This window comes from Tursiops truncatus, chromosome 13 (genome assembly GCF_011762595.2).
Source record: "Tursiops truncatus isolate mTurTru1 chromosome 13, mTurTru1.mat.Y, whole genome shotgun sequence".
In the NCBI taxonomy this organism is placed as follows: Eukaryota; Metazoa; Chordata; class Mammalia; order Artiodactyla; family Delphinidae; genus Tursiops; species Tursiops truncatus.
Window position 1 is genome coordinate 42,195,479 of NC_047046.1, and position 21,667 is coordinate 42,217,145.

Genomic DNA, 21,667 nt, shown 5'->3' on the forward strand with positions numbered 1-21,667 from the left:
GATGATCCAAAATCTTGGAAATAGAATGGAGAAAATACAAGAAATGTTTAACAAGGACCTAGAAGAACTAAAGAGCAAACAAACAATGATGAACAACACAATAAATGAAATTTAAAATTCTCTAGAAGGAATCAATAGCAGAATAACTGAGGCAGAAGAACGGAAAAGTGACCTGGAAGATAAAATAGTGGAAAAAATTACTGCAGAGCAGAATAAAGAAAAAAGAATGAAAAGAATTGAGGACAGTCTCAGAAACCTCTGGAACAATATTAAATGTACCAACATTCAAATTATTCGAGTCCCAGAAGAAGAAGAGAAAAAGAAAGGGACTAAGAAAATATTGGAAGAGTTTATACTTGAAAACTTCCCTAATATGGGAAAGGAAATAGCCACCCAAGTCCAGAAAGGGCAGAGAGTCCCATACAGGATAAATCCAAGGAGAAACATGCCAAGACACATATTAATGAAACTATCAAAAATTAAATACAAAGAAAAAATATTAAAAGCAGCAACGGAAAAAGAACAAACAATATACAAGGGAATTCCCATAAAGTTAATAGCTGATCTTTCAGCAGAAACTCTGCAAGCCAGAAGGGAGTGGCAGGGCATATTTAAAGTGATGAAAGGGAAAAACCTACAACCAACATTACTCTACCCAGCAAGGATCTCATTCAAATTCGACGGAGAAATTAAAACCTTTACAGACAAGCAAAAGCTAAGAGAATTCAGCACCACCAAGTCAGCTTTACAACAAATGCTAAAGGAACTTCTCTAGGCAGGAAACACAAGAGAAGGAAAAGACCTACAATAACAAACCAAAAACGAGTATGAAAATTGTAATAGGAACATACATATCGATAATTACCTTAAATGTAAATGGATTAAATGCTCCAACCAAAAGACATAGACTGACTGAATGGATACAAAAACAAGACCCGTATGTGTACATGCTGTCTTCAAGAGACCCACTTCGGACCTAGGGACACATACAGACTGAAAGTGAGGGGATGAAAAAAAGACACTCCATGCAAATGGAAATCAAAAGAAAGCTGAAGTAGCAATTCTCATATCAGACAAAATGGACTTTAAAATAAAGACTATTAGAAGAGACAAAGAAGGACACTATATAATGATCAACGGATCCATCCAAGAAGAAGATATAACAGTTGTAAATATTTATGCACCCAACATAGGAGCACCTCAATACATAATGCAAATGCTAACAGCCATGAAAGAGGAAATCAACAGTAACACAATCATAGTAGGGAACATTAACACCCCACTTTCACCAATGAACAGATCATCTAAAATGAAAATAAATATGGAAACACAAGATTTAAAGGATACATTAAACAAGATGGACTTAATTGATATTTATAGGACGTTCCATCCAAAAACAACAGAATACACTTTCTTCTCAAGTGCTTATGGAACATTCTCCAGGATAGATCATATCTCGTGTTACAAATCAAGCCTTGGTAAATTTAAGAAAATTGAAATCGTATCAAGTATCTTTTCTGACCACAACACTATGAGACTAGATATCAATTACAGGAAAAAAATCTGTAAAAAATACAAACACATGGAGGCTAAACAATACACTACTTAATAACTAAGAGATCACTGAAGAAATCAAAGAGGAAATCAAAAAATACCTAGAGACAAATGACAATGAAAACACGATGACCCGAAACCTATAGGATGCAGCAAAAGTAGATCTAAGAGGGAAGTTTATAGCAATACAATCCTGCCTCAAGAAACAAGAAACATCTCAAATAAACAACCTAGCCTTACACCTAAAGCAATTAGAGAAAGTAAAACAAAAAACCCCCAAAGTTAGCAGAAGGAAAGAAATCATAAATATCAGAGCAGAAACAAATGAAAAAGAAATGAAGGAAACAGTAGCAAAGATCAGTAAAACTAAAAGCTGATTCTTTGAGAAGATAAACAAAATTGATAAACCATTAGCCAGGCTGATCAAGAAAAACAGGGAGAAGACCCAAATCAATAGAATTAGAAATGAAAAAGGAGAAATAACAGCTTACGCTACAGAAATACAAAGCATCCTAAGAGGCTACTACAAGCAACTATATGCCAATAAAATGGACAACCTGGAAGAAATGGACAAATTCTTAGAAAACCACAACCTTCCAAGACTGAACGAGGAAGAAATAGAAAATGTAAACAGACCAATCACAAGCACTGAAATTGAAACTGTGATTAAAAATCTTCCAACAAACGAAAGCCCAGGACCAAATGGCTTCACAGGCAAATTCTATCAGACATTTAGAGAAGAGCTAACACCTGTCCTTCTCAAACTCTTCCAAAATATGGCAGAGGGAGGAACACTCCCAAACTCATTCTACGAGGCCACCATCACCCTGATACCAAAACCAGGCAAAGATGTCACAAAGAAAGAAAACTTCAGGCCAATATCACTGACGAACATAGATGCAAAAACATCCTGAACAAAATACTAGCAAACAGCATCCAACAGCATATTAAAAGGATCATACACCATGATCAAGTGTGGTTTATCCCAGGGATGCAAGGATTCTTCAATATACACAAATCAATCAATGTGATACACCATATTAACAAACTGAAGGATAAAAACCATATGATCACCTCAGTAGATGCTGAAAAAGCTTTCGACAAAATTCAACACCCATTTATGATAAAACCCTCCAGAAAGTAGGCATACAGGGAACTTACCTCAACATTATTAAGGCTATATATGACAAACCCACAGCCAACATCGTTCTCAATGGTGAAAAACTGAAACCATTTCCACTAAGATCAGGAACAAGACAAGGTTGCCCACACTCACCACTATTATTCAGCATAGTTTTGGAAGCTTTAGCCACAGCCCTCAGAGAAGAAAAAGAAATAAAAGGAATCCAAATCAGAAAAGAAAAAGTAAAGCTGTCACTTTCTGCAGATAACATGATACTATAGGTAAAGAATCCTTAAGATTCTACCAGAAAACTGCTAGACCAAATCAATGAATTTGGTAGAGTAGCAGGATACAAACTTAAGGCACAGAAAACTCTTGCATTCCTATACACTCATGATGAAAAGTCTAAAAGAGAAATTAAGGAAACACTCCCATTTACCATTGCAACAAAAAGAATAAAATACCTAGAAATAAACCTACCTAAGGAGACAAAAGCCCTGTACTCAGGAAACTGTAAGACATGGATGAAAGGAATTAAATATGCAAATAGATGGAGAGATATACCGTGTTCTTGGATTGGAAGAATCAATATTGTGAAAATGACAATACTACTCAAAGCAATCTACACATTCAACGCAATCCCTATCAAACTACCAGTGGCATTTTTCACAGAACTAGAACAAAAAATTTCACAGTTTGTATGGAAACACAAAAGATCCCGAATAGCCAAAGCAATCTGGAGAACGAAAAACATAGCTGGAGGAATCAGGCTCCCTGACTTCAGACTATACTACAAAGCTACAGTAACCAAGACAGTATTGTACTGGCACAAAAACAGAAATATGAATCAATGGAACAGGATAGAAAGCCCAAAGATAAACCCATGCACATATGGCCACCTTCTTTTTTTTTAATATTTTAATTTTATTTATCTTTTTATACAGCAGGTTCTTATTAGTTATCCATATTATACATAGTAGTGTATATATGTCAGTCCCAATCTCCCAATTCATCACACCACAACCCCCAGCCCCCGCCTCTTTCCCCACTTGGTGTCCATACGTTTTTTCTCTACTTCTCTGTCTCAATTTCTGCTCTAGAAACTGGTTCATCTGTACCATTTTTTAGGTTCCACATATATGCGTTAATATACGATATTTGTTTTTCTCTTTCTGACTTCACTCTTTATGACAGTCTCTAGATGCATCCACGTCTCTACAAATGACCCAATTTCATTCCTTTTTATGGCTGAGTAATAATCCATGGTATATATGTACCACATCATCTTTATCCATTCATCTGTCAATGGGCATTTAGGTTGCTTCCATGACCTGGCTATTGTAAATAGTGCTGCAATGAACATTGGTGTGCATGTGTCTTTTTGAATTATGGTTTTCTCTGGGTATATGCCCAGTAGTGGGATTGCTGGGTCATATGATAATTCTATTTTTAGTTCTTTAAGGAACCTCCATACTGTTCTCCATAGCGGCTGTGTCAATTTACTTTCCCAACAACAGTACAAGAGCGTTCCCTTTTCTCCACAACCTCTGCAGCATTTGCTGTTTGTAGATTTTCTGATGATGGCCATTCTAACTGGTGTGAGGTGATACCTCATTGTAGTTTTGATTTGCATTTCTCTAGTAATTAGTGATGTTGAACAGCTTTTCATGTGCTTCTTGGCCATCTGTATGTCTTCTTTGGAGAAATGTCTGCCCATTTTTGGATTGGGTGTTGTTGTTTTTTTTAATATTGAGCTGCATGAGCTGTTTATATATTTTGGAGATTAATTCTTTGCCCATTTATTTGTTTGCAAATATTTTCTCCCATTCTGAGGGTTGTCTTATCGTCTTGTTTGTAGTTTCCTTTGCTTTGCAAAAGCTTTTAAGGTTCATTAGGTCCTATTTGTTTACTTTTGTTTTTATTTCCATTACTCTAGGAGGTGGATCAAAAAAGATCTTGCTGTGATTTATGTCAAAGAGTGTTCTTCCTCTGTTTTCCTCTAAGAGTTTTATAGTGTCCGGTGTTACATTTAGATCTCTAATCCATTTTGAGTTTATTTTTGTGTATGGTGTTAGGGAGTGTTCTAATTTTATTCTTTTACATGTAGCTGTCCAGTTTTCCCAGCACCAATTATTGAAGAGACTCTCTTTTCTCCATTGTATATCCTTACCTCCTTTGTCATAGATTAGTTGACCATAGGTGCATGAGTTTATCTCTGGGCTTTCTATCCTGTTCCATTGATCTATATTTCTGTTTTTGTTGCCAGTACAATATTGTCTTGATTACTGTAGCTTTGTAGTATAGTCTGAAGTCAGGGAGTCTGATTCTTCCAGCTCTGTTTTTTCCCCTGAAGACTGCTTTGGCTATTCGGGGTCTTTTCTGTCTCCATAAAAATTTTAAGATTTTTTTTTCTAGTTCTGTAAGCAATGCCACTGGTAATTTGATAGGGATTGCATTGCATCTGTAGATTGTTTTGGGTAGTGTAGTCATTTTCACAGTATTGATTCTTCCAATCCAAGAACATGGTATATCTCTCCATTTGTTTGTATCATCTTTAATTTCTTTCATCAGTGTCTTATAATTTTCTGCATACAGGTCTTTTGTCTTCCTCGGTAGGTTTATTCCTAGGTATTTTATTATTTTTGTTGCTGTGGTAAATGGGAGTGTTTCCTTAATTTCTCTGTCACATTTTTCATCATTAGTGTTTAGGAATGCAAGAGATTTCTGTGCATTAATTTTGTATCCTGCAACTTTACCAAATTCATTGATTAGCTCTAGTAGTGTTCTGCTGGCATCTTTAGGATTCTCTATGTATAGTATCATGTCATCCGCAGACAGTGACAGTTTTACTTCTTTTCTGATTTGTATTCCTTTTCTTTCTTTTTCTTCTCTGATTGCCGTGGCTAGGACTTCCAAAGCTATGCCTAATAATAGTGGTGACAGTGGACATCCTTGTCTTGTTCCTGATCTTGAAAGAAATGCTTTCAGTTTTTCACCATTGAGAATGATGTTTGCTGTGAGTTTGTCATATATGGCCTTTATTATGTTGAGGTAGGTTCCCTCTATGCCCACTTTCTGGAGAGTTTTATCATAAATGAATGTTGAATTTTGTCAAAAGCTTTTTCTGCATCTATTGAGATGATCATACGGTTTTACTTCTTCAGTTTGTTAATATGGTGTATCACATTGATTGATTTGTGTATATTGAAGAATCCTTGCATCCCTGGGATAAATCCCACTTGATCATGGGGTATGATCCTTTTAATGTGTTGTTGAATTCTGTTTGCTAGTATTTTGTTGAGGATTTTTGCATCTATATTCATCAGTGATATTGGTCTGTAATTTTCTTTCTTTGTGACATCTTTGTCTGATTTTGCTATCAGAGTGATGGTGGCCTCATAGAATGGGTTTAGGGTTTCCTTCCTCTGCAGTTTTTTGGAAGAGTTTTAGAAGGGTGGATGTTAGCTCTTCTCTAAATGTTTGGTAGAATTCAGCTGTGAAGCCATCTGGTCCTGAACTTTTGTTTGTTGGAAGATTTTTAATCACAGTTTCAATTTCATTACTTGTGATTGGTCTGTTCATATTTTCTATTCCTTCTTGGTTCAATCTTGGAAGGTTATACCTTTCTAAGAATTTGTCCATTTCTTCCAAGTTGTCCATTTTATTGGCATAGAGTTGCTTGTAGTAGCCTCTTAGGATGCTTTGTATTTCTACGGTGTCTGTTGTAACTTCTTTTTCATTTCTAATTATATTGATTTGAGTCCTCTCCCTCTTTTTCTTGATGAGTGTGGCTAATGGTTTATCAATTTTGTTTATCTTTTCAAAGAACCAGCTTTTAGTTTTACTGATCTTTGCTATTCTTTCCTTCATTTCTTTTTCATTTGTTTCTGCTCTGATCTTTATGATTTCTTTCTGTCTGCTAACTTTGGGTTTTCTTTGTTCTTCTTTCTCTAGTTACTTTAGGTGTAAGTTTAGATCGTTCATTTGAGATATTTCTTGTTTCTTGACGTAGGCTTATATTGCTATAAACTTCCCTCTTAGAACTACTTTTGCTGCATCCCGTAGGTTTTGGATCATCGTGTTTTCATTGTCATTTGTCTCTAGGTATTTTTTGATTTCCTCTTTGATTTCTTTCGTGATCTCTTGGTTATTTAGTAACGTATTGTTTAGCCTCCATGTGTTTGTGTTTTTTACGTTTTTTTCCCCTGTAATTGATTTGTTATCTCATAGCATTGTGGTCAGAAAAGATGCTTGATATGATTTCAATTTTCCTAAATTTACTGAGGCTTGATTTGTGACCCAAGAGGTGATCTATTCTGGAGAATGTTCCATGCACACTTGAGAAGAAAGTGTAATCTGTTGTTTTCGGATGGAATCTCCTATAAGTATCAACTAAATCTATCTGGTCTGTTGTGTCATTTAAAGCTTGTGTTTCCTTATTAATTTTCTGTTTGGATGATCTGTCCATTGGTGTAAGTGAGGCGTTAAAAAAGTCCCCCACTATTATTGTGTTACTGTCAATTTCCTCTTTTATAGCTGTTAGCAGTTGCCTTATGTATTGAGGTGCTCCTTTGTTGGGTGCCTATATATTTATAATTGTTATATCTTTTTCTTGGATTGATCCCTTGACCGTTATGTAGTGTCTTTCCTTGTCTCTTGTAACATTCTTTATTTTAAAGTCTATTTTATCTGATACAAGTATTGCAACTCCAGCTGTCTTTTGATTTTCATTTGCATGGAATATCTTTTTCCATCCCCTCACTTTCAGTCTGTATGTGTCCCTAGGTCTGAAGTGGGTCTCTTGTAGACAGCATATAGATGGGTCTTGTTTTTTGAGGGTTTTTTTTTTCTTTTGCTGTATGTGGGCCTCTCACCACCATGGCCTCTCCCATCACGGAGCACAGGCTCCGGACGCGCAGGCCCAGCGGCCATGGCTCATGGGCCCAGCCGCTCCGCGGCACGTGGGATCCTCCCGGACCGGGGCACGAACTCGCGTCCCCTGCGTCGGCAGGCGGACTCCCAACCACTGCGCCACCAGGGAAGCCCAGGTCTTGTTTTTGTATCCATTCAACAAGCCTGTGTCTTTTGGTTGGAACATTTAATCCATTCATTTTAAGGTAATTATCGATATGTATGTTCCTATTACCATTTTCTTAATTGTTTTGGGTTAGTTTTTGTAGCTCCTTTTCTTGTCTTGTGTTTCCCACTTAGAGAAGTTCTTTCAGCTTTTGCTCTAGAGCTGGTTTGGTGGTGCTGAATTCTCTTAGCCTTTGCTTGTCTGTAAAGCTTTTCATTTCTCCATCGAATCTGAATGAGATCCTTGCTGGGTAGAGTAATCTTGGTTGTAGGTTCTTCTCTTTCATCACTTAAGTATATCTTGCCACTCCCTTCTGGCTGGTAGAGTTTCTGCTGGGAAATCATCTGTTAACCTCATGGGAGTTCCCTTGTATATTATATTTCATTTTTCCCTTGCTGCTTTCAATAATTTTTCTTTGTCTTTAAGTTTTGCCAATTTGATTACTATGCGTCTCGGCGTGTTTCTCCTTGGGTTTATCCTGTATGGGACTGTGCGCTTTCTGGACTTGGGTGGCTCTTTCCTTTCTCATGTTAGGGAAGTTTTCGACTATAATATCTTCAAATATTTTCTCGCGTCCTTTCTCTCTTTCTTCTCCTTCTGGACCCCTGTAATGTGAATGTTGTTGTGTTTAACGTTGTCCCAGAGGTGTCTTAGGCTGTCATCATTTCTTTTCATTCTTTTTTCTTTATTCTTTTCCGCAGCAGTGAATTCTACCATTCTGTCTTCCAGGTCACTTATCCGTTCTTCTGCCTCAGTTATTCTGATATTGATTCCTTCTAGTGTATTTTTCATTTCACTTATTGTACTGTTCATCTCTGTTTGTTCTTTAATTCTTCTAGGTCTTTGTTAAACATTTCTTGCATCTTCTCGATCTTTGCCTCCATTCTTTTTCCGAGGTCCTGGATCATCTTAAGTGTCATTATTCTGAATTGTTTTTCTGGAAGGTTGCCTATCTCCACTTCATTTAGTTGTTTTTCTGGGGCTTTATCTTGTTCCTTCATCTGGTACATAGCCCTCTGCCTTTTCATCTTGTCTTTCTTTGAATGTGGTTTTTGTTCCACAGGCTGGATTGTAGTTCATCCTGCTTCTGCTGTCTTCCCTCTGGTGGATGAGGCTATGTAAGAGGCTTGTGCAAGTTTCCTGATGGGAGGGACTGGTGGTGGGTAGAGCTGACTGTTGCTCTGGTGGGCAAAGCTCAGTAAAACTTTAATCCTGTTGACTGCTCATAGGTGGGGCTGGGTTCCCTCCCTGTTGGTTGTTTGGCCTGCTGCGACCCAACACTGGAGCCTACCAGGGTTCTTTGGTGGGACTAATGGCGGACTCTGGGAAGGCTCACACCAAGGAGTACTTCCCAGAGCTTCTGCTGCCAGTGTCCTTGTCCTCGTGGTGAGACACAGCCACCCCCCGCTTCTGAAGGAGATCCTCCAACACTAGTAGGTAGTTCTGGTTCAGTCTCCTATGGGGTCACTGATCCTTCCCCTGTGTCCTGATTCCCACAGTACTTTGTGTGTGCCCTCCTAGAGTCTAGTCTCTGTTTCTCCCAGTCCTGTCGAAGTCCTGCTGTCAAATCTCGCTAGCCTTCAAAGTCTGATTCTCTAGGAAGTCCTCCTCCCATTGCCAGACCCCCAGGTTGGGAAGCCTGACGTGGGGCTCAGAACCTTCACTGCAGTGGGTGGACTTCTGTGGTATAAGTGTTCTCCAGTTTGTGAGTCACCCATGCAGCAGTTATGGGATTTGATTTTATTGTGATTGCGCCCTTCCTACCGTCTCATTGTGGCTTCTCCTTTGTCTTTGGATGTGGGGTATCTTTCTTGGTGAGTTCCAGTGTCTTCCTGTCGATGATTGCTCAGAAGTTAGTTGTGATTCCAGTGCTCTCACAAGAGGAAGTAAGAGCACGTCTTTCTACTCTGCCATCTTGAACCAATCTCATGGTCACCTTATTTTTGATGAAGGATCAAGAATATACAATGGAGAAAAGACAGCCCCTTCAATAAGTGGTGCTGGGAAAACTGGACAGCTACATGTAAAAGAATGAAATTAGAACACTCCCTAACACCATACACAAAAATAAACTCAAAATGGATTAAAGACCTAATGTAAGGGCGGACACTATAAAACTCCTAGAGGAAAACATAGGCAGAACACTCTATGACATAAATCACAGCAAAATCCTTTTTGACCCACCTCCTAGAGAAATGGAAATAAAAACAAAAATAAACAAATGGGACCTAATGAAACTTAAAAGCTTTTGCTCAGCAAAGGAAACCATAAACAAGACGAAAAGCAACCCTCAGAATGGGATAAAATATTTGCAAACGAAGCAACTGACAAAGGATTAATCTCCAAAATTTACAAGCAGGTCATGCAGCTCAATATCAAAAAAACAAACAACCCAATTCAAAAATGGGCAGAAGACCTAAATAGACATTTCTCTAAAGAAGATATACAGATTCCCAACGAACACATGAAAGAGTGCTCTACATCACTAATCATTAGAGAAATGCAAATCAAAACTACAGTGAAGTATCACCTCACACCAGTCAGAATGGCCATCATCAAAAAATCTACAAACAATGCTGAAGAGGGTGTGGAGAAAAGGGGACCCTCTTGCACTGTTGTTGGGAATGTAAATTGATACATCCACTATGGAGAACAGTATGGAGGTTCCTTAAAAAACTAAAAATAGAACTACCATATGACCCAGCAATCCCACTACTGGGCATATACCCTGAGAAAACCAAAATTCAAAAAGACTCATGTACCAAAATGTTCATTGCAGCTCTATTTACAATAGCCCAGAGATGGAAACAACCTAAGTGCCCATCATCGGATGAATGGATAAAGAAGATGTGGCACATATATACAATGGAATATTACTCAGCCATAAAAAGAAACAAAATTGAGCTATTTGTAATGAGGTGGATGGACCTAGAGTCTGTCATACAGAGTGAAGTAAGTCAGAAAGAAAAAGACAAATACCGTATGCTAACACATATATATGGAATTTAAGAACAAAAAATGTCATGAAGAACCTAGGGGTAAGACAGGAATAAAGACACAGACCTACTGGAGAACGGACTTGAGGATATGGGGAGGGGGAAGGGTGAGCTGTGACAGGGCGAGAGAGAGGCATGGACATATATACACTAACAAACGTAAGGTAGATAGCTAGTGGGAAGCAGCCGCATGGCACAGGGATATCGACTCGGTGCTTTGTGACCACCTGGAGGGGTGGGATAGGGAGGGTGGGAGGGAGGGAGACTCGCAAGAGGGAAGAGATATGGGAACATATGTATATGTATAACTGATTCACTTTGTTATAAAGCAGAAACTAACACACCATTGTAAAGCAATTATACCCCAATAAAGATGTTAAAAAAAAAAAAAACAACTAAAAACAGAACTACCGTATGACCCAGCAATCCCACTACTGGGCATATATGCAGAGAAAACCATAATTCAAAAAGAGTCATATAGCACAATGTTCATTGCATCTCTGTTTACATTAGCCAGGAGATGGAAGCAACCTAAGTGTCCATCGACAGATGAATGGATAAAGAAGAAGTGGCACATATATACAATGGAATATTAGCCATAAAAAGAAACGAAATTGAGTTATTTGTAGTGAGGTAGATGGACCTAGAGTCTGTCATACACAGTGAAGTAAGTCAGAAAGAAAAATACCATATGCTAACACATTTATATGGCATCTAAGAAAAAAAGGTTCTGAAGAACCTAAGGGCAGGACAGGAATAAAGATGCAGACATACAGAATGGACTGGAGCACACGGGGAGGGGGAAGGGTAAGCTGGGACGAAGTGAGAAAGTGGCATGGATTTACATATACTACCAAATATAAAGTAGATAGCTAGTGGGAAGCAGCCGCATGGCATAGGGAGATCACCTCGGTGCTTTGTGACCACCTAGAGGGATGGGATAAGGAGGGTAGGAGGGAGACGCAAGAGGGAGGAGATATGGTGATATGTGAATATGTATAGCTGATTCACTTTGTTATAAAGCAGAAACTGACACACCATTGTAAAGCAATTATACTCCAATGAAGATGTTTAAAAAAAAAGTCAATAGTTTTTCTATATTGTGCTGGCCAAAATACATAGGGTTTTTTTGTGGTACGCGGGCCTCTCACTTTTGTGGCCTCTCCTGTTGTGGAGCACAGGCTCCAGACGCGCAGGCTCAGCGGCCATGGCTCACGGGCCCAGCCGCTCCACGGCATGTGCGATCTTCCCAGACCGGGGCACGAAGCCATGTCCCCTGCATCGGCAGGTGGAGTCTCAACCACTGCGCCACCAGGGAAGCCCCAAAATACATTGGTTTTAAGGTAGTTCGTTGTAAATACAACCAACCTATTGTCAGTTTCCATTTTTGTTAATAGTTTTGCAAAATTTTCTTAAACGTCTGTGAGATTTCTGAAAACCAAAGTGTAATTTGCAGAGTGAGAGAAAATGTTTTCCTATATAGGTAGTGGAATTTGATGACAGAGGTCAATTTTAAAACTATTTATTTGGTGTGACTATCGTGCAGATGCCATTTCTCTACAGGGAAAGACTAAAATATAGCTTGTTGTTTGATTTGTGCTGCAGGGTAGATTAATTAAAATTATATTTTGTCACCTACAAGTTCTATGTTGTGACAGCATCAGACTCTAAAACTATATATTTTATTTAAAAGGCCAGCATTAACAAAAGATGGTTTATAACTCCTGAAAATAGTTTTCTAGCAATTTATATATAAGTAAATATACAATTTAAATGAAGGATTTCTGCTCTGTTATTTGGGGAACAAATGGAAAATGGTTCCTAGTTCATTTTCTTTAGTTAAGTGTTTTCTGCTTTGCTGGATTCAGTTACCTATGGCTTATTCTTTGTCTTTCCTCTGATATTATAAAATAATTTGAAGTGATCTTTACTTTGTGTCCCTCTGAGACTGCCTATTTCATCATAAATTGTTTGCTTCTTTCATCTAGGCTTTTTTTTTTAATGTTAAAAATTTAGTTAGTGTTCTTTTAGAAAAATATTCTCAGGATAACTTTATGGTTCCCCAATAGGTTACTTTCAGTTGACTATCTTGGAGTCTGATCTTGTTTGAATATTTATCTAGCAACCAGTGCCAGGTTCTTTCTTCCTTCTTCTCCACACTAATAAGATTTCGGTGGGAATTAAGCCTGCTTCCTTTTCCAGAAAAACTTAGCAACCTGTGTAGTGATATTTTATTTTGACTTCTTCACCTTGTTTTTTTAAAGAATACCATTTGACACTTACTTGCCTTCGTGAAATGATGCTATGTTTCATGCATTTATTTCCCAGTTTTAATATCTTAAATTTATCTACCTTAATGAGGCATCTTTGATGGGTGCCCCTGAATAGTTTAGTGCCCAAATACTAAAAAATTATACCTTGTAGATTTGGTCATTTGGGTTAGGCATAATGAAAGCTGTACAACAAAACAATACTAACTCACTTTCAATTGTTGACATGAGGATAGATACAGAGTAAATCCATAAGAAAGTGTGATATATTGAAAAGGTTTATAATGAGAACACTTGGCTCTGCGTTCTATTTCTACCACTTATTATTTGTGTGACCTTTATGAAGTTTTCCCAATTTCTTAAAACCTCACTTTCTCCCTTAGTTATTAAAAAAAAAGTATATGTATAATTTTCATGTTATTATAGCAATTAATATATAACTTTCAGTGTCGTTGTAAGAGTTAACTGAGTTAATTTTAAGGAAGTGCTTTGTAAATCATACAGCATAGAACTGTTTCCTATAATATACAGAAACTATTTTTAAGTACCATTGACCTTTGAACAACAAAGGTTTGAATTGCGTGGGTTCCCTTTTATGCATGTTTTGTTCACTAAGTACCTACTACAGTGCTACACGATTCTCAGTTAGTTGAATTAATGGATGCAGATACGTGGATATGGAGGAACCTTGGATGTGGAGAGCCAACGATAAGTTACATGTGAACTTTCTACTGCATAGAGGGTCTGCACCTCTACCCCCCACATCTGTTGTTCAAAGGCCAACTGTAATTCTCTCTTATTCCAAAAAGTTTGACTATATTTTGGCCACTTTCCCTCCAATTTACCATTCAACTTATTCTTCAGGCATTTCTTAACCTGTGCTTAAACTAAGGAGAGCTTAAGCTCTAGGGGTGCTTCTTTTCTTCTTTTTCATCTATTCCATACTTCTTCCTTACCTAAATTCTGCCTCTTCTATTTAGAGATTCAGGAATAAAGAGTTTGTTAGAGGAAAGGGATCAAGAAATGATGTACTGTTGGCTGTTAGGGAAATCTGATATTTATTTTACACTGTCACGTATTTAGTAAAGAACAGAGAAGTGGGCTTAGTGATCAGTTTCTTTCCCCCTTTGAGCATCACTGTGTGTAAACGTTGATTTTTTTCTTTTTTTTAATTCCATCTTCTAGTTACAACAGTTGGAGCTCGCGCAGATACAGCATAGAGATGCTAATCTCACAGCTCTTGCAGCTATTGGACCAAGGAAGAAGAGACCACTAGAATCCGGGTCTGGAAGTGAGGTATTGAAATAACGTTTGTTTATTTTATTTTTCATGTCAAAAAAGCAAGCCTAAAGGAAGCAAAGAATGCAAATTTACTCTGCCTTGCACACTGTTGCTGTCAAATACTTGTTAAAACTCTCCTTTGCCTCTTTTATAAAAATCTTAATTTTTGCTTGTTTTTTTTTTTGGTTTTTTTTTTTTTGCGGTACGTGGGTCTCTCACTGTTGTGGCCTCTGCAGTTGCGGAGCACAGGCTCCGGACGCGCAGGTTCAGCGGCCATGGCTCACGGGTCCAGCCGCTCCGCGGCATGTGGGATCTTCCCGGACCGGGGCACAAACCCATGTGCCCTGTATCGGCAGGTGGACTCTCAACCACTGCGCCACCAGGGAAGCCCAATTTTTGCTTGTTTTTAAAAATATATATCACATTGAACTTTACTCCTACTAATTACTTATTTTATACTTTTTCCTATCCCCCATCTCTAGTTATACTGAATCTCACTATCGCAGTTTCTTCTGTACACTCTTTCAGGCAGTTTTATGTAATTTTCTCCCCGCTGTGTATCTAAATCCAGCTCATCTGTTAAAATCAAGTCTGCCCTCTCATTTCTATCATGAACCTTGACTCTGCATACCCACACTGACTTCTCCTTTTCTCAGCACATAATGTGTTTGCACGGCATTAATCATTCTCTGCTCCTCGCGTGCGTGTTTTCTCTTCTGTGAGATTATGAATTTCTTGAGCAAGACTATAATCCTTTTCCTTTGTATCTCCCACAGGACCGGGCACATACATATTCAATAAATATCATTAATGTTTGATTAACACCAAGGAAGGATCTTACTTACATCTTTAGAGCAATTATTTGCTGTAGTGATAGATTTTCAGATCGGTTATCAGGGCTGAGATACAGGTTCGATAAGAGCCCTGAGCTAGGTCAGCAGTAAAGGAACCACGGCTCGTCTGTTCTGCTCTGTAAAACTTAAATGTGCTTTGAGACAAGCTCCTCCCAGTGCTGACCCTAAACACTGATGTTTCCTAAATGAATGACAATCATCTCAATAGAAGAAGGATTTTAAAAGTCTAGTTCTTTTTATTAATAAAAGTGTAATGAATGCAATATGTTCACATGCAAAAAAAATTCATAGTATAAAAATGTTTGAAAAAAATAAATGTTTCCTCCTCACAGATTTCTAGTCCCCCATCTCCTGCCCAGCCAGATGTAACCACCATTAAGATTCTCACATATCCTTCTAGAATTCGTTGTGAATATGGGCATGTATCTCATGTGCCTTCACAAATCCACATTTGATTTTGTTTTTACTAAATGCAGTCAAACTGTGTCTATTGTTCTGCTCTTGATACTTTTCCCCTTTTCCGTAATATCTCTCATATAATTTATCTCCTTACTTTTTAAAGGTATATGGCATTACTGTGTTTAGATAAATAATGTATTCAACCAGTTCTCTAATGGAAATGTAGGTTGTTTCCGGGTCTTTGCTTTTATTGCCTCAGAGAACATCCTTGTACTTACCTTGTTGTGTGCTTGTCCAACGTAACTATAGACTAAATACCTAGAAATGGAATACCTGGGTTAAAGGGTGTGCATTAATAGGAAAACCTTTTTGGAAAAATTCAAACATACTCAAAGCTAGAGTAGTATGAATCCCCTACACACCTACCATCCTGCTGCAACTACTATCAGTTTATGCCTAATTTTGTTTTATTTATATCTACACCAACCTTCTCAGGTAAGTTTTTCACTCCTCAGGTTATTTTAAAGTCAGTCCTAGACTTAATATCATTTTACCCATAAATATTATTTGTTGCTTTTCATTTTTGATAAATATTTTAAAATTACCTCCTGAATGAGTTGTATCAGGCTTTATATCCATTAGTGCCTGTTTTCTCACACTCTCATTTAACACTGGGGATTCTCTTTGCCATCTGATGGTTGAAAATGCAATTTTTAATAGAGTGTTTAAATTATGAATGAAATTGAGCAATTTTTTCATGTGTATATTGGCATTTCAATTTACCTTTTCCCCACTGAGTTATATTTTTTAGTAGATTAAGAAAATGGAACACTCCACACCTCCCTCCACTTTCCTTTCAATTTGTCTGGGCTTTATTCACCTAAAAGTTTGTATTTTCTTAAATTAAAAAAAAAAAAAAATCAGTCTTCTGCTTTTGTCCTCCTGGGATTCTATTGTGTTTGGAAAGCCCTTTCTTAATAATTAGACTTATGTGTTAGTATTTTATCATTTCAGCTTTTAAGTATAAATCTTTGGTTCACTCAGAATTTGTTTTGAATAAGAGTTGAGATCTGGATTTACCTTTACTCCCTCACGTCCCCCTCATTCTCCCCCAGGCTAGCAGATTGTCCCAACACTGTTTACTCAATGATTCTTTCCCCACTGATTTGAAATGCCACCTTTATCACAAACAATTTTGTGTCAAATACAAATTTCCATATGTATTTGAGACTGTTTCTGTATACTCTGACCCAGTGCTAGCTAATAGAACTTTCTGTGATGAGAATGTGCTGTCTGTGCTGTCCTCAGCAACTACATATGGCTGTTGAGCAGTTGAGCTGTGGCTAGTGTGATTGAGGAAATAGTTTTAATTTTTTTAATTAATGTAAATTTTAATAGTCACATGTGACTAGCAACTACCATATAAGTGCAGCAGGACCAGTCTAGTGATGTATATCTGTTTATGGCTATTTATGTATTAGTACCAAATCTTTCTTTTTAACCATCTTAACCATTTTTAAGTGTACAGTTCAGTAGTGTTGAGCATATTCACATTGTTATGCACCACATCTCCAGAACTTTTTCATCTTGCAAAATTGAAACTCTATACCCATTAAACAACTCCCCATCTTCCCTTTTCCCAGCCCCTGGTAACCACCATTCTACTTTGATTCTATGAATTTGACTACTTAGATAGGTCATGTAAATGGAATCATTTAGTATTTGTCTTTTTGTGACCGCAAGTTTCCAAATCTTAGTATATTTTAAAATATGGTAACACTAGTCCAGTAGAGTTTTTTATGTTCCTACTTCTCTAGCACAGGACAACCCACTGCCCTTTATTTTTGGTCTATTTGTATGTAAATGTGTAAATATTTTATTAAAAGTGGGCATGCTATTTCATCATTAAGCGTATTCCTATAAATATGGCCTAGTTAGCATAGTTTTTTCTTTTTGGCAAGAACAGTTACTTGTAATCTTTTTTCATCCACATAAAGTTATTCTTTATAATATTATAATTCCTTTGAGAAAGAGCTACAGGGATGTCTGAGTTCCTGCCCTACTTTTTGATAATGGTAGCTTTATACAACAAATTCTGTTAAATGTTTGCTTCGTGGGGAAGCATCATAGCATCATAAGTACATAATAGTTTGGACTCAGTCAAATCTGGGTTTGGGTCTTGACCATTAAGTTTTGTAACCTTTGACAAGTTCTTTAAACCTCTTACCTCAATTATCCCCATCTGGAATATGGGTGTAATACCCGCCTTACAATGTTTTAAGGATTGGATTATGTAAAGTGCTTAATTAGTTCCTGGCCTCAAGTACAGGCCTAATAAATTGTCATCTTTGTCATCATAGTAATAGTACCATTATTTTAGCTTTTAATAGAATTTTATAAGTAGTATTAATGATCCATAGTGAATTTGAACTGTTAATCATTAATCTCTTCAAAGCTTCATTTTTATGTCTCATTTGAGTTCGTCACAAATCTCAGAAACATTAAATGTTCCCTGGTTTCTAATAATCAGAGATTTTAAAGAATTTTTCATCGATTGTATGTTTGAATCTGAGGAAGTCCATAGGTTAGAGGGGGGAAAATGAAATGTACTGTTGATGTTCAAAACAGTGATTAAAAAAATATCAGTTTATATGATTTATCTATTAGCTTTAAAATATAAGCTTATTTAATTTTTAAATTTCAAAACAGATGTGTTCTAACTTGGCTATAAATATACTGAAGTGTGTGTTTGCTTGGTGCTTCTTCAGTTTTGAGGACTTAGGCCTGTATGTTTTCCCCTTTATTCCTGGACTTTAAACTTCGATCGTTGTCAGACTTTTACTGAATTATAACAGCGAGTACTTTTAAGTAATGCCAACCTGAATTGAAAATATCCATTTCTTTAATGAGTTGGTGACATTTTAGTACAATCCTTATTTTGAAATTAGCTGAAAACTATTTTTTTGTTGATTTTTATTCATGGTGTTTTAACTTCAAAGGTAATTTTCTTTGAAAAATGGGAAACTAGAGAGAACCCTGCTGTATGCTCTTTCAGTGTCTACATATACTGCTGATTGATTTGCCCCTCCAATCACTTAAATTGCATGAATCAGGATTGTTAAAAACCCTTTAACGATTCAGGTTTTTTGTTCTCTCACAAATAACACAAAATTGATGTATGAAACCATTTAGATTTTTAACATTCTATACCTTGAAGACTGAGGGTCTACTTTTTGTCTGCCTCTTTCTTTATAGATGGAAACCTGAAATCTTACCTGTTTGATTTGAATTTACTAGAATAAGCATATAATCCCAGAGGGGAGTGAGGTAGAGTCTTGCTCTTTGAAGAGTAAAATCCTTAGTTCAAATGCAGGTTTTTAGTACTGAAGGGAAGAGGTTTCAGTTTGGAAGATTGCATAAAACGGTGATTTTAAAAAATGTAAAATTCAGAGAATTAAACTTAGAATGTTCAGCATTCATAGATTATAATTTTTGTTGATAATAAATCAACAATAATAAATTTGGAGAAATTCGTTTTAGACCTTCTTCCTTTAGTATATTTTTCTATTATGTAAAACAAAGCAAAACTGGCTCTTATCCTTTAAAAAATCTTTCTAGTTGTACAATTTATACATTAAACTATTCTCTGTGTAGATTTACATTGATATTCTCAGAAGTCTTGGTAGAGTTGAATAGCATCAGCTCCTGTCTCCTCGTGTTAACCTGGCAAAAAGCAACAAGTACCAATTATCATTTAGAACCAAATTATTTGTTTCATAAGCCTGTTGGCTCTGGGCGGGGGGGGGGGGGACTTAAATTTACTACTTTGGAGTATTTAATTTGTCCTTAATTTACTGCTGTGTGTTGAAGTTATATATAAGAATATATGCATATGAAATTAGTTCTTAAATTAACATAGGCTGTACAGATACCTATGCAGTAATCTAGAACCTACTTAAAGATTTAGAGTGTTTCCATGTGTATGTCATGTATGTATATGCTGAGGTGATGTGTTTGGGGTTCTTTGGAATGTTAAGTCATTAATAACTTTACTTCCTGCATTGATTTTAGGTCCTTGTATTATAAAGGCTCTATCTTTTCTCTATTAGCAATACTTTCAAATAGTTCACCTAACTTAATGAGCCAACCATCATAACAATATTTCTTTATTTTATTGAAAATAAAGATAGGTTTTATTTTAACCTTATAACATATTGGCTTGAAAATGCTGATATTTCTTTTAAAAGTAAGTGGTTACAGTGCCAGATCAACTACATGATGCTTATAGTATTGATATACCTGGTATGTGTTGCTTAAAATAGTGTTCATTTGCTAACCGAAACAAAGAAATTATTACTATATAGGTAAGTGTATGTCCTTTCTATCTAGAAGCAGGTTAAAGTACTACCCTGTAAAACTGTAAGAATTTTAGAGGAAGATAATGAGGAGAAGGGGCTTTTTTGAAACGTTTCTTAGCAATAAATAGAAAATTTGGTTGAATCAGAATTGCTTTCAGACAAACATATTTTTTTTCCACAGCTGAATTCTAATTCAGAGATAAATGTTAGATATTGGTAACAGTTTTGCTATATCTCCCTACAATTAAAGGTGCATTCCTAAAATTCATTTCTTCTTTATTGTACTTTTTAAATTTGTATACCTTGAAAACAAGGCATTTCAGTTAGGCATACTTGTAAATATTTTTAAAACAAGCATTCTTTAAATATTATTAGCCAAGCAAATATTATTTGGTTAGAACCTATAAAATGATTCTACTGCAGAGCCCTAAGTCTATATTCTTAACCATTTATGTTTAGTGGTCTCACTATAACATTAATAATAGAAATTATCACATTGCAGTATTTTATGAGTAGGCTTAAGAAGGTGAGAAAGGACCATTTTAGAATAATGTGTTGAATTCCATTGGCAAGAATATTTCATGCTACAGCTTACAGATGAGTGATTTCTGAGAAAGTTTCATTAATTTTTACATGTATTTAGAGATGAACTTTTGAAAAAATCCTGTATCTCAAATAGTATTCCACAGCAGTTTGCTATAGATATTATTAGAACTTCTCTGTATAGAACTTGAGGGTCTTGTGATATATCTATTGTAGCAACTTACCTTTCCCTTTAGCTCCAATTTGATGTTTAAAGTATTAGAGTACTTTGATTTTGGGGGGACAAGGTAGGGAGAGGGAAGGCAGTTTTCAGAAGACTGTGGGCAAACTGCAATAAAAAAATCAGGATAAAGAAATAAATGATGTTGCTATAAAGGAAACAATAGAGCTTTAAGAATCTTTCCATATGTTTTCTTTGTTATTTTAACCTGTGTGTAGGTGCCCTAAAACAGAACGTCTCTACTCTGCTAGATGCCTAGTCCTCTGAAGGGCAAAGTACACCATTAGGGCCTAACCTGTTTTAGGTTAAAGATATCTCAGGGTTTGAAAATTCATTTATGTGAATTTTTTGGTACCTAGTATACAACTTTGAAAATCAGGTGGGAAATAAAGGTTTTTTTTAGAAACTAAACTGAAATTGTTTGAAGAAAAATCACAAGTTACTATGAAGCAGTGTAAAAAGTAATAAAACGCATTGTGTTTTGAAAAAAATTTTTTCTTGAGCTGTTATAATTTTCTTCTTAAGAAAAAGAAAAATAATTGTAGTTACTTCATAGACAGCCAGAAATCACCTGAGCATTCTACTAATTTGAATATATCTGAGAAAAAATTTATCAGAGTCATAGTAGCGCAAACATTTGCCTGTCCTCATGATTTAATACTATATCCTCAGTGTCTTAGGATGTCTTTGAGCATTCAGGAAAAGAATTGCTTACTGGAGTCCAAGAACTATCTCTGAGATGCTGAAGAAGTCTGTGTGGTGGGTAGCCATTTTTTTCCCTCCATGCTAAACCTAACAACAGTATTCTCTGTCCCTCTCTCATTACTTCTGTTCTTTGGTGGTGCGCCCCTTCAAGGAAGTGGAAGTTAGCGAGTTAAGTGCCAGGTAATGATGTACCTGTTTTTTAAAACAAGCACTCAGCATTAGCTTCCTGCTCATAGACAAAAATGAAGTCTGGGGAAGATGGGATGTCCTGGAAAGGCAGTGATGGT

At 36.5% G+C, this 21,667-nt stretch overlaps 1 protein-coding gene across 4 annotated transcripts in view; it reads left to right on the forward strand.

Annotated features, from left to right (window-relative positions):
* Positions 1 to 21,667, forward strand: part of TAF4B (TATA-box binding protein associated factor 4b) — a 155,344-nt gene that overhangs the window by 79,140 nt on the left and 54,537 nt on the right. For 3 of the 4 annotated variants that reach the window (XR_004521555.2, XM_019930473.3, XM_019930474.3), the window contains one exon: positions 14,206 to 14,316. Coding sequence is in view for 3 of the 4 variants with exons in the window: in XM_019930473.3 (XP_019786032.1) it covers positions 14,206 to 14,316 (111 nt within the window). In the remaining variant the exon portion in view is untranslated. Of the gene's footprint in view, positions 1 to 14,205; positions 14,317 to 15,077; positions 15,558 to 21,667 lie in introns of those variants that run through there. The other variant, XM_073790632.1, reaches the window with a different exon arrangement.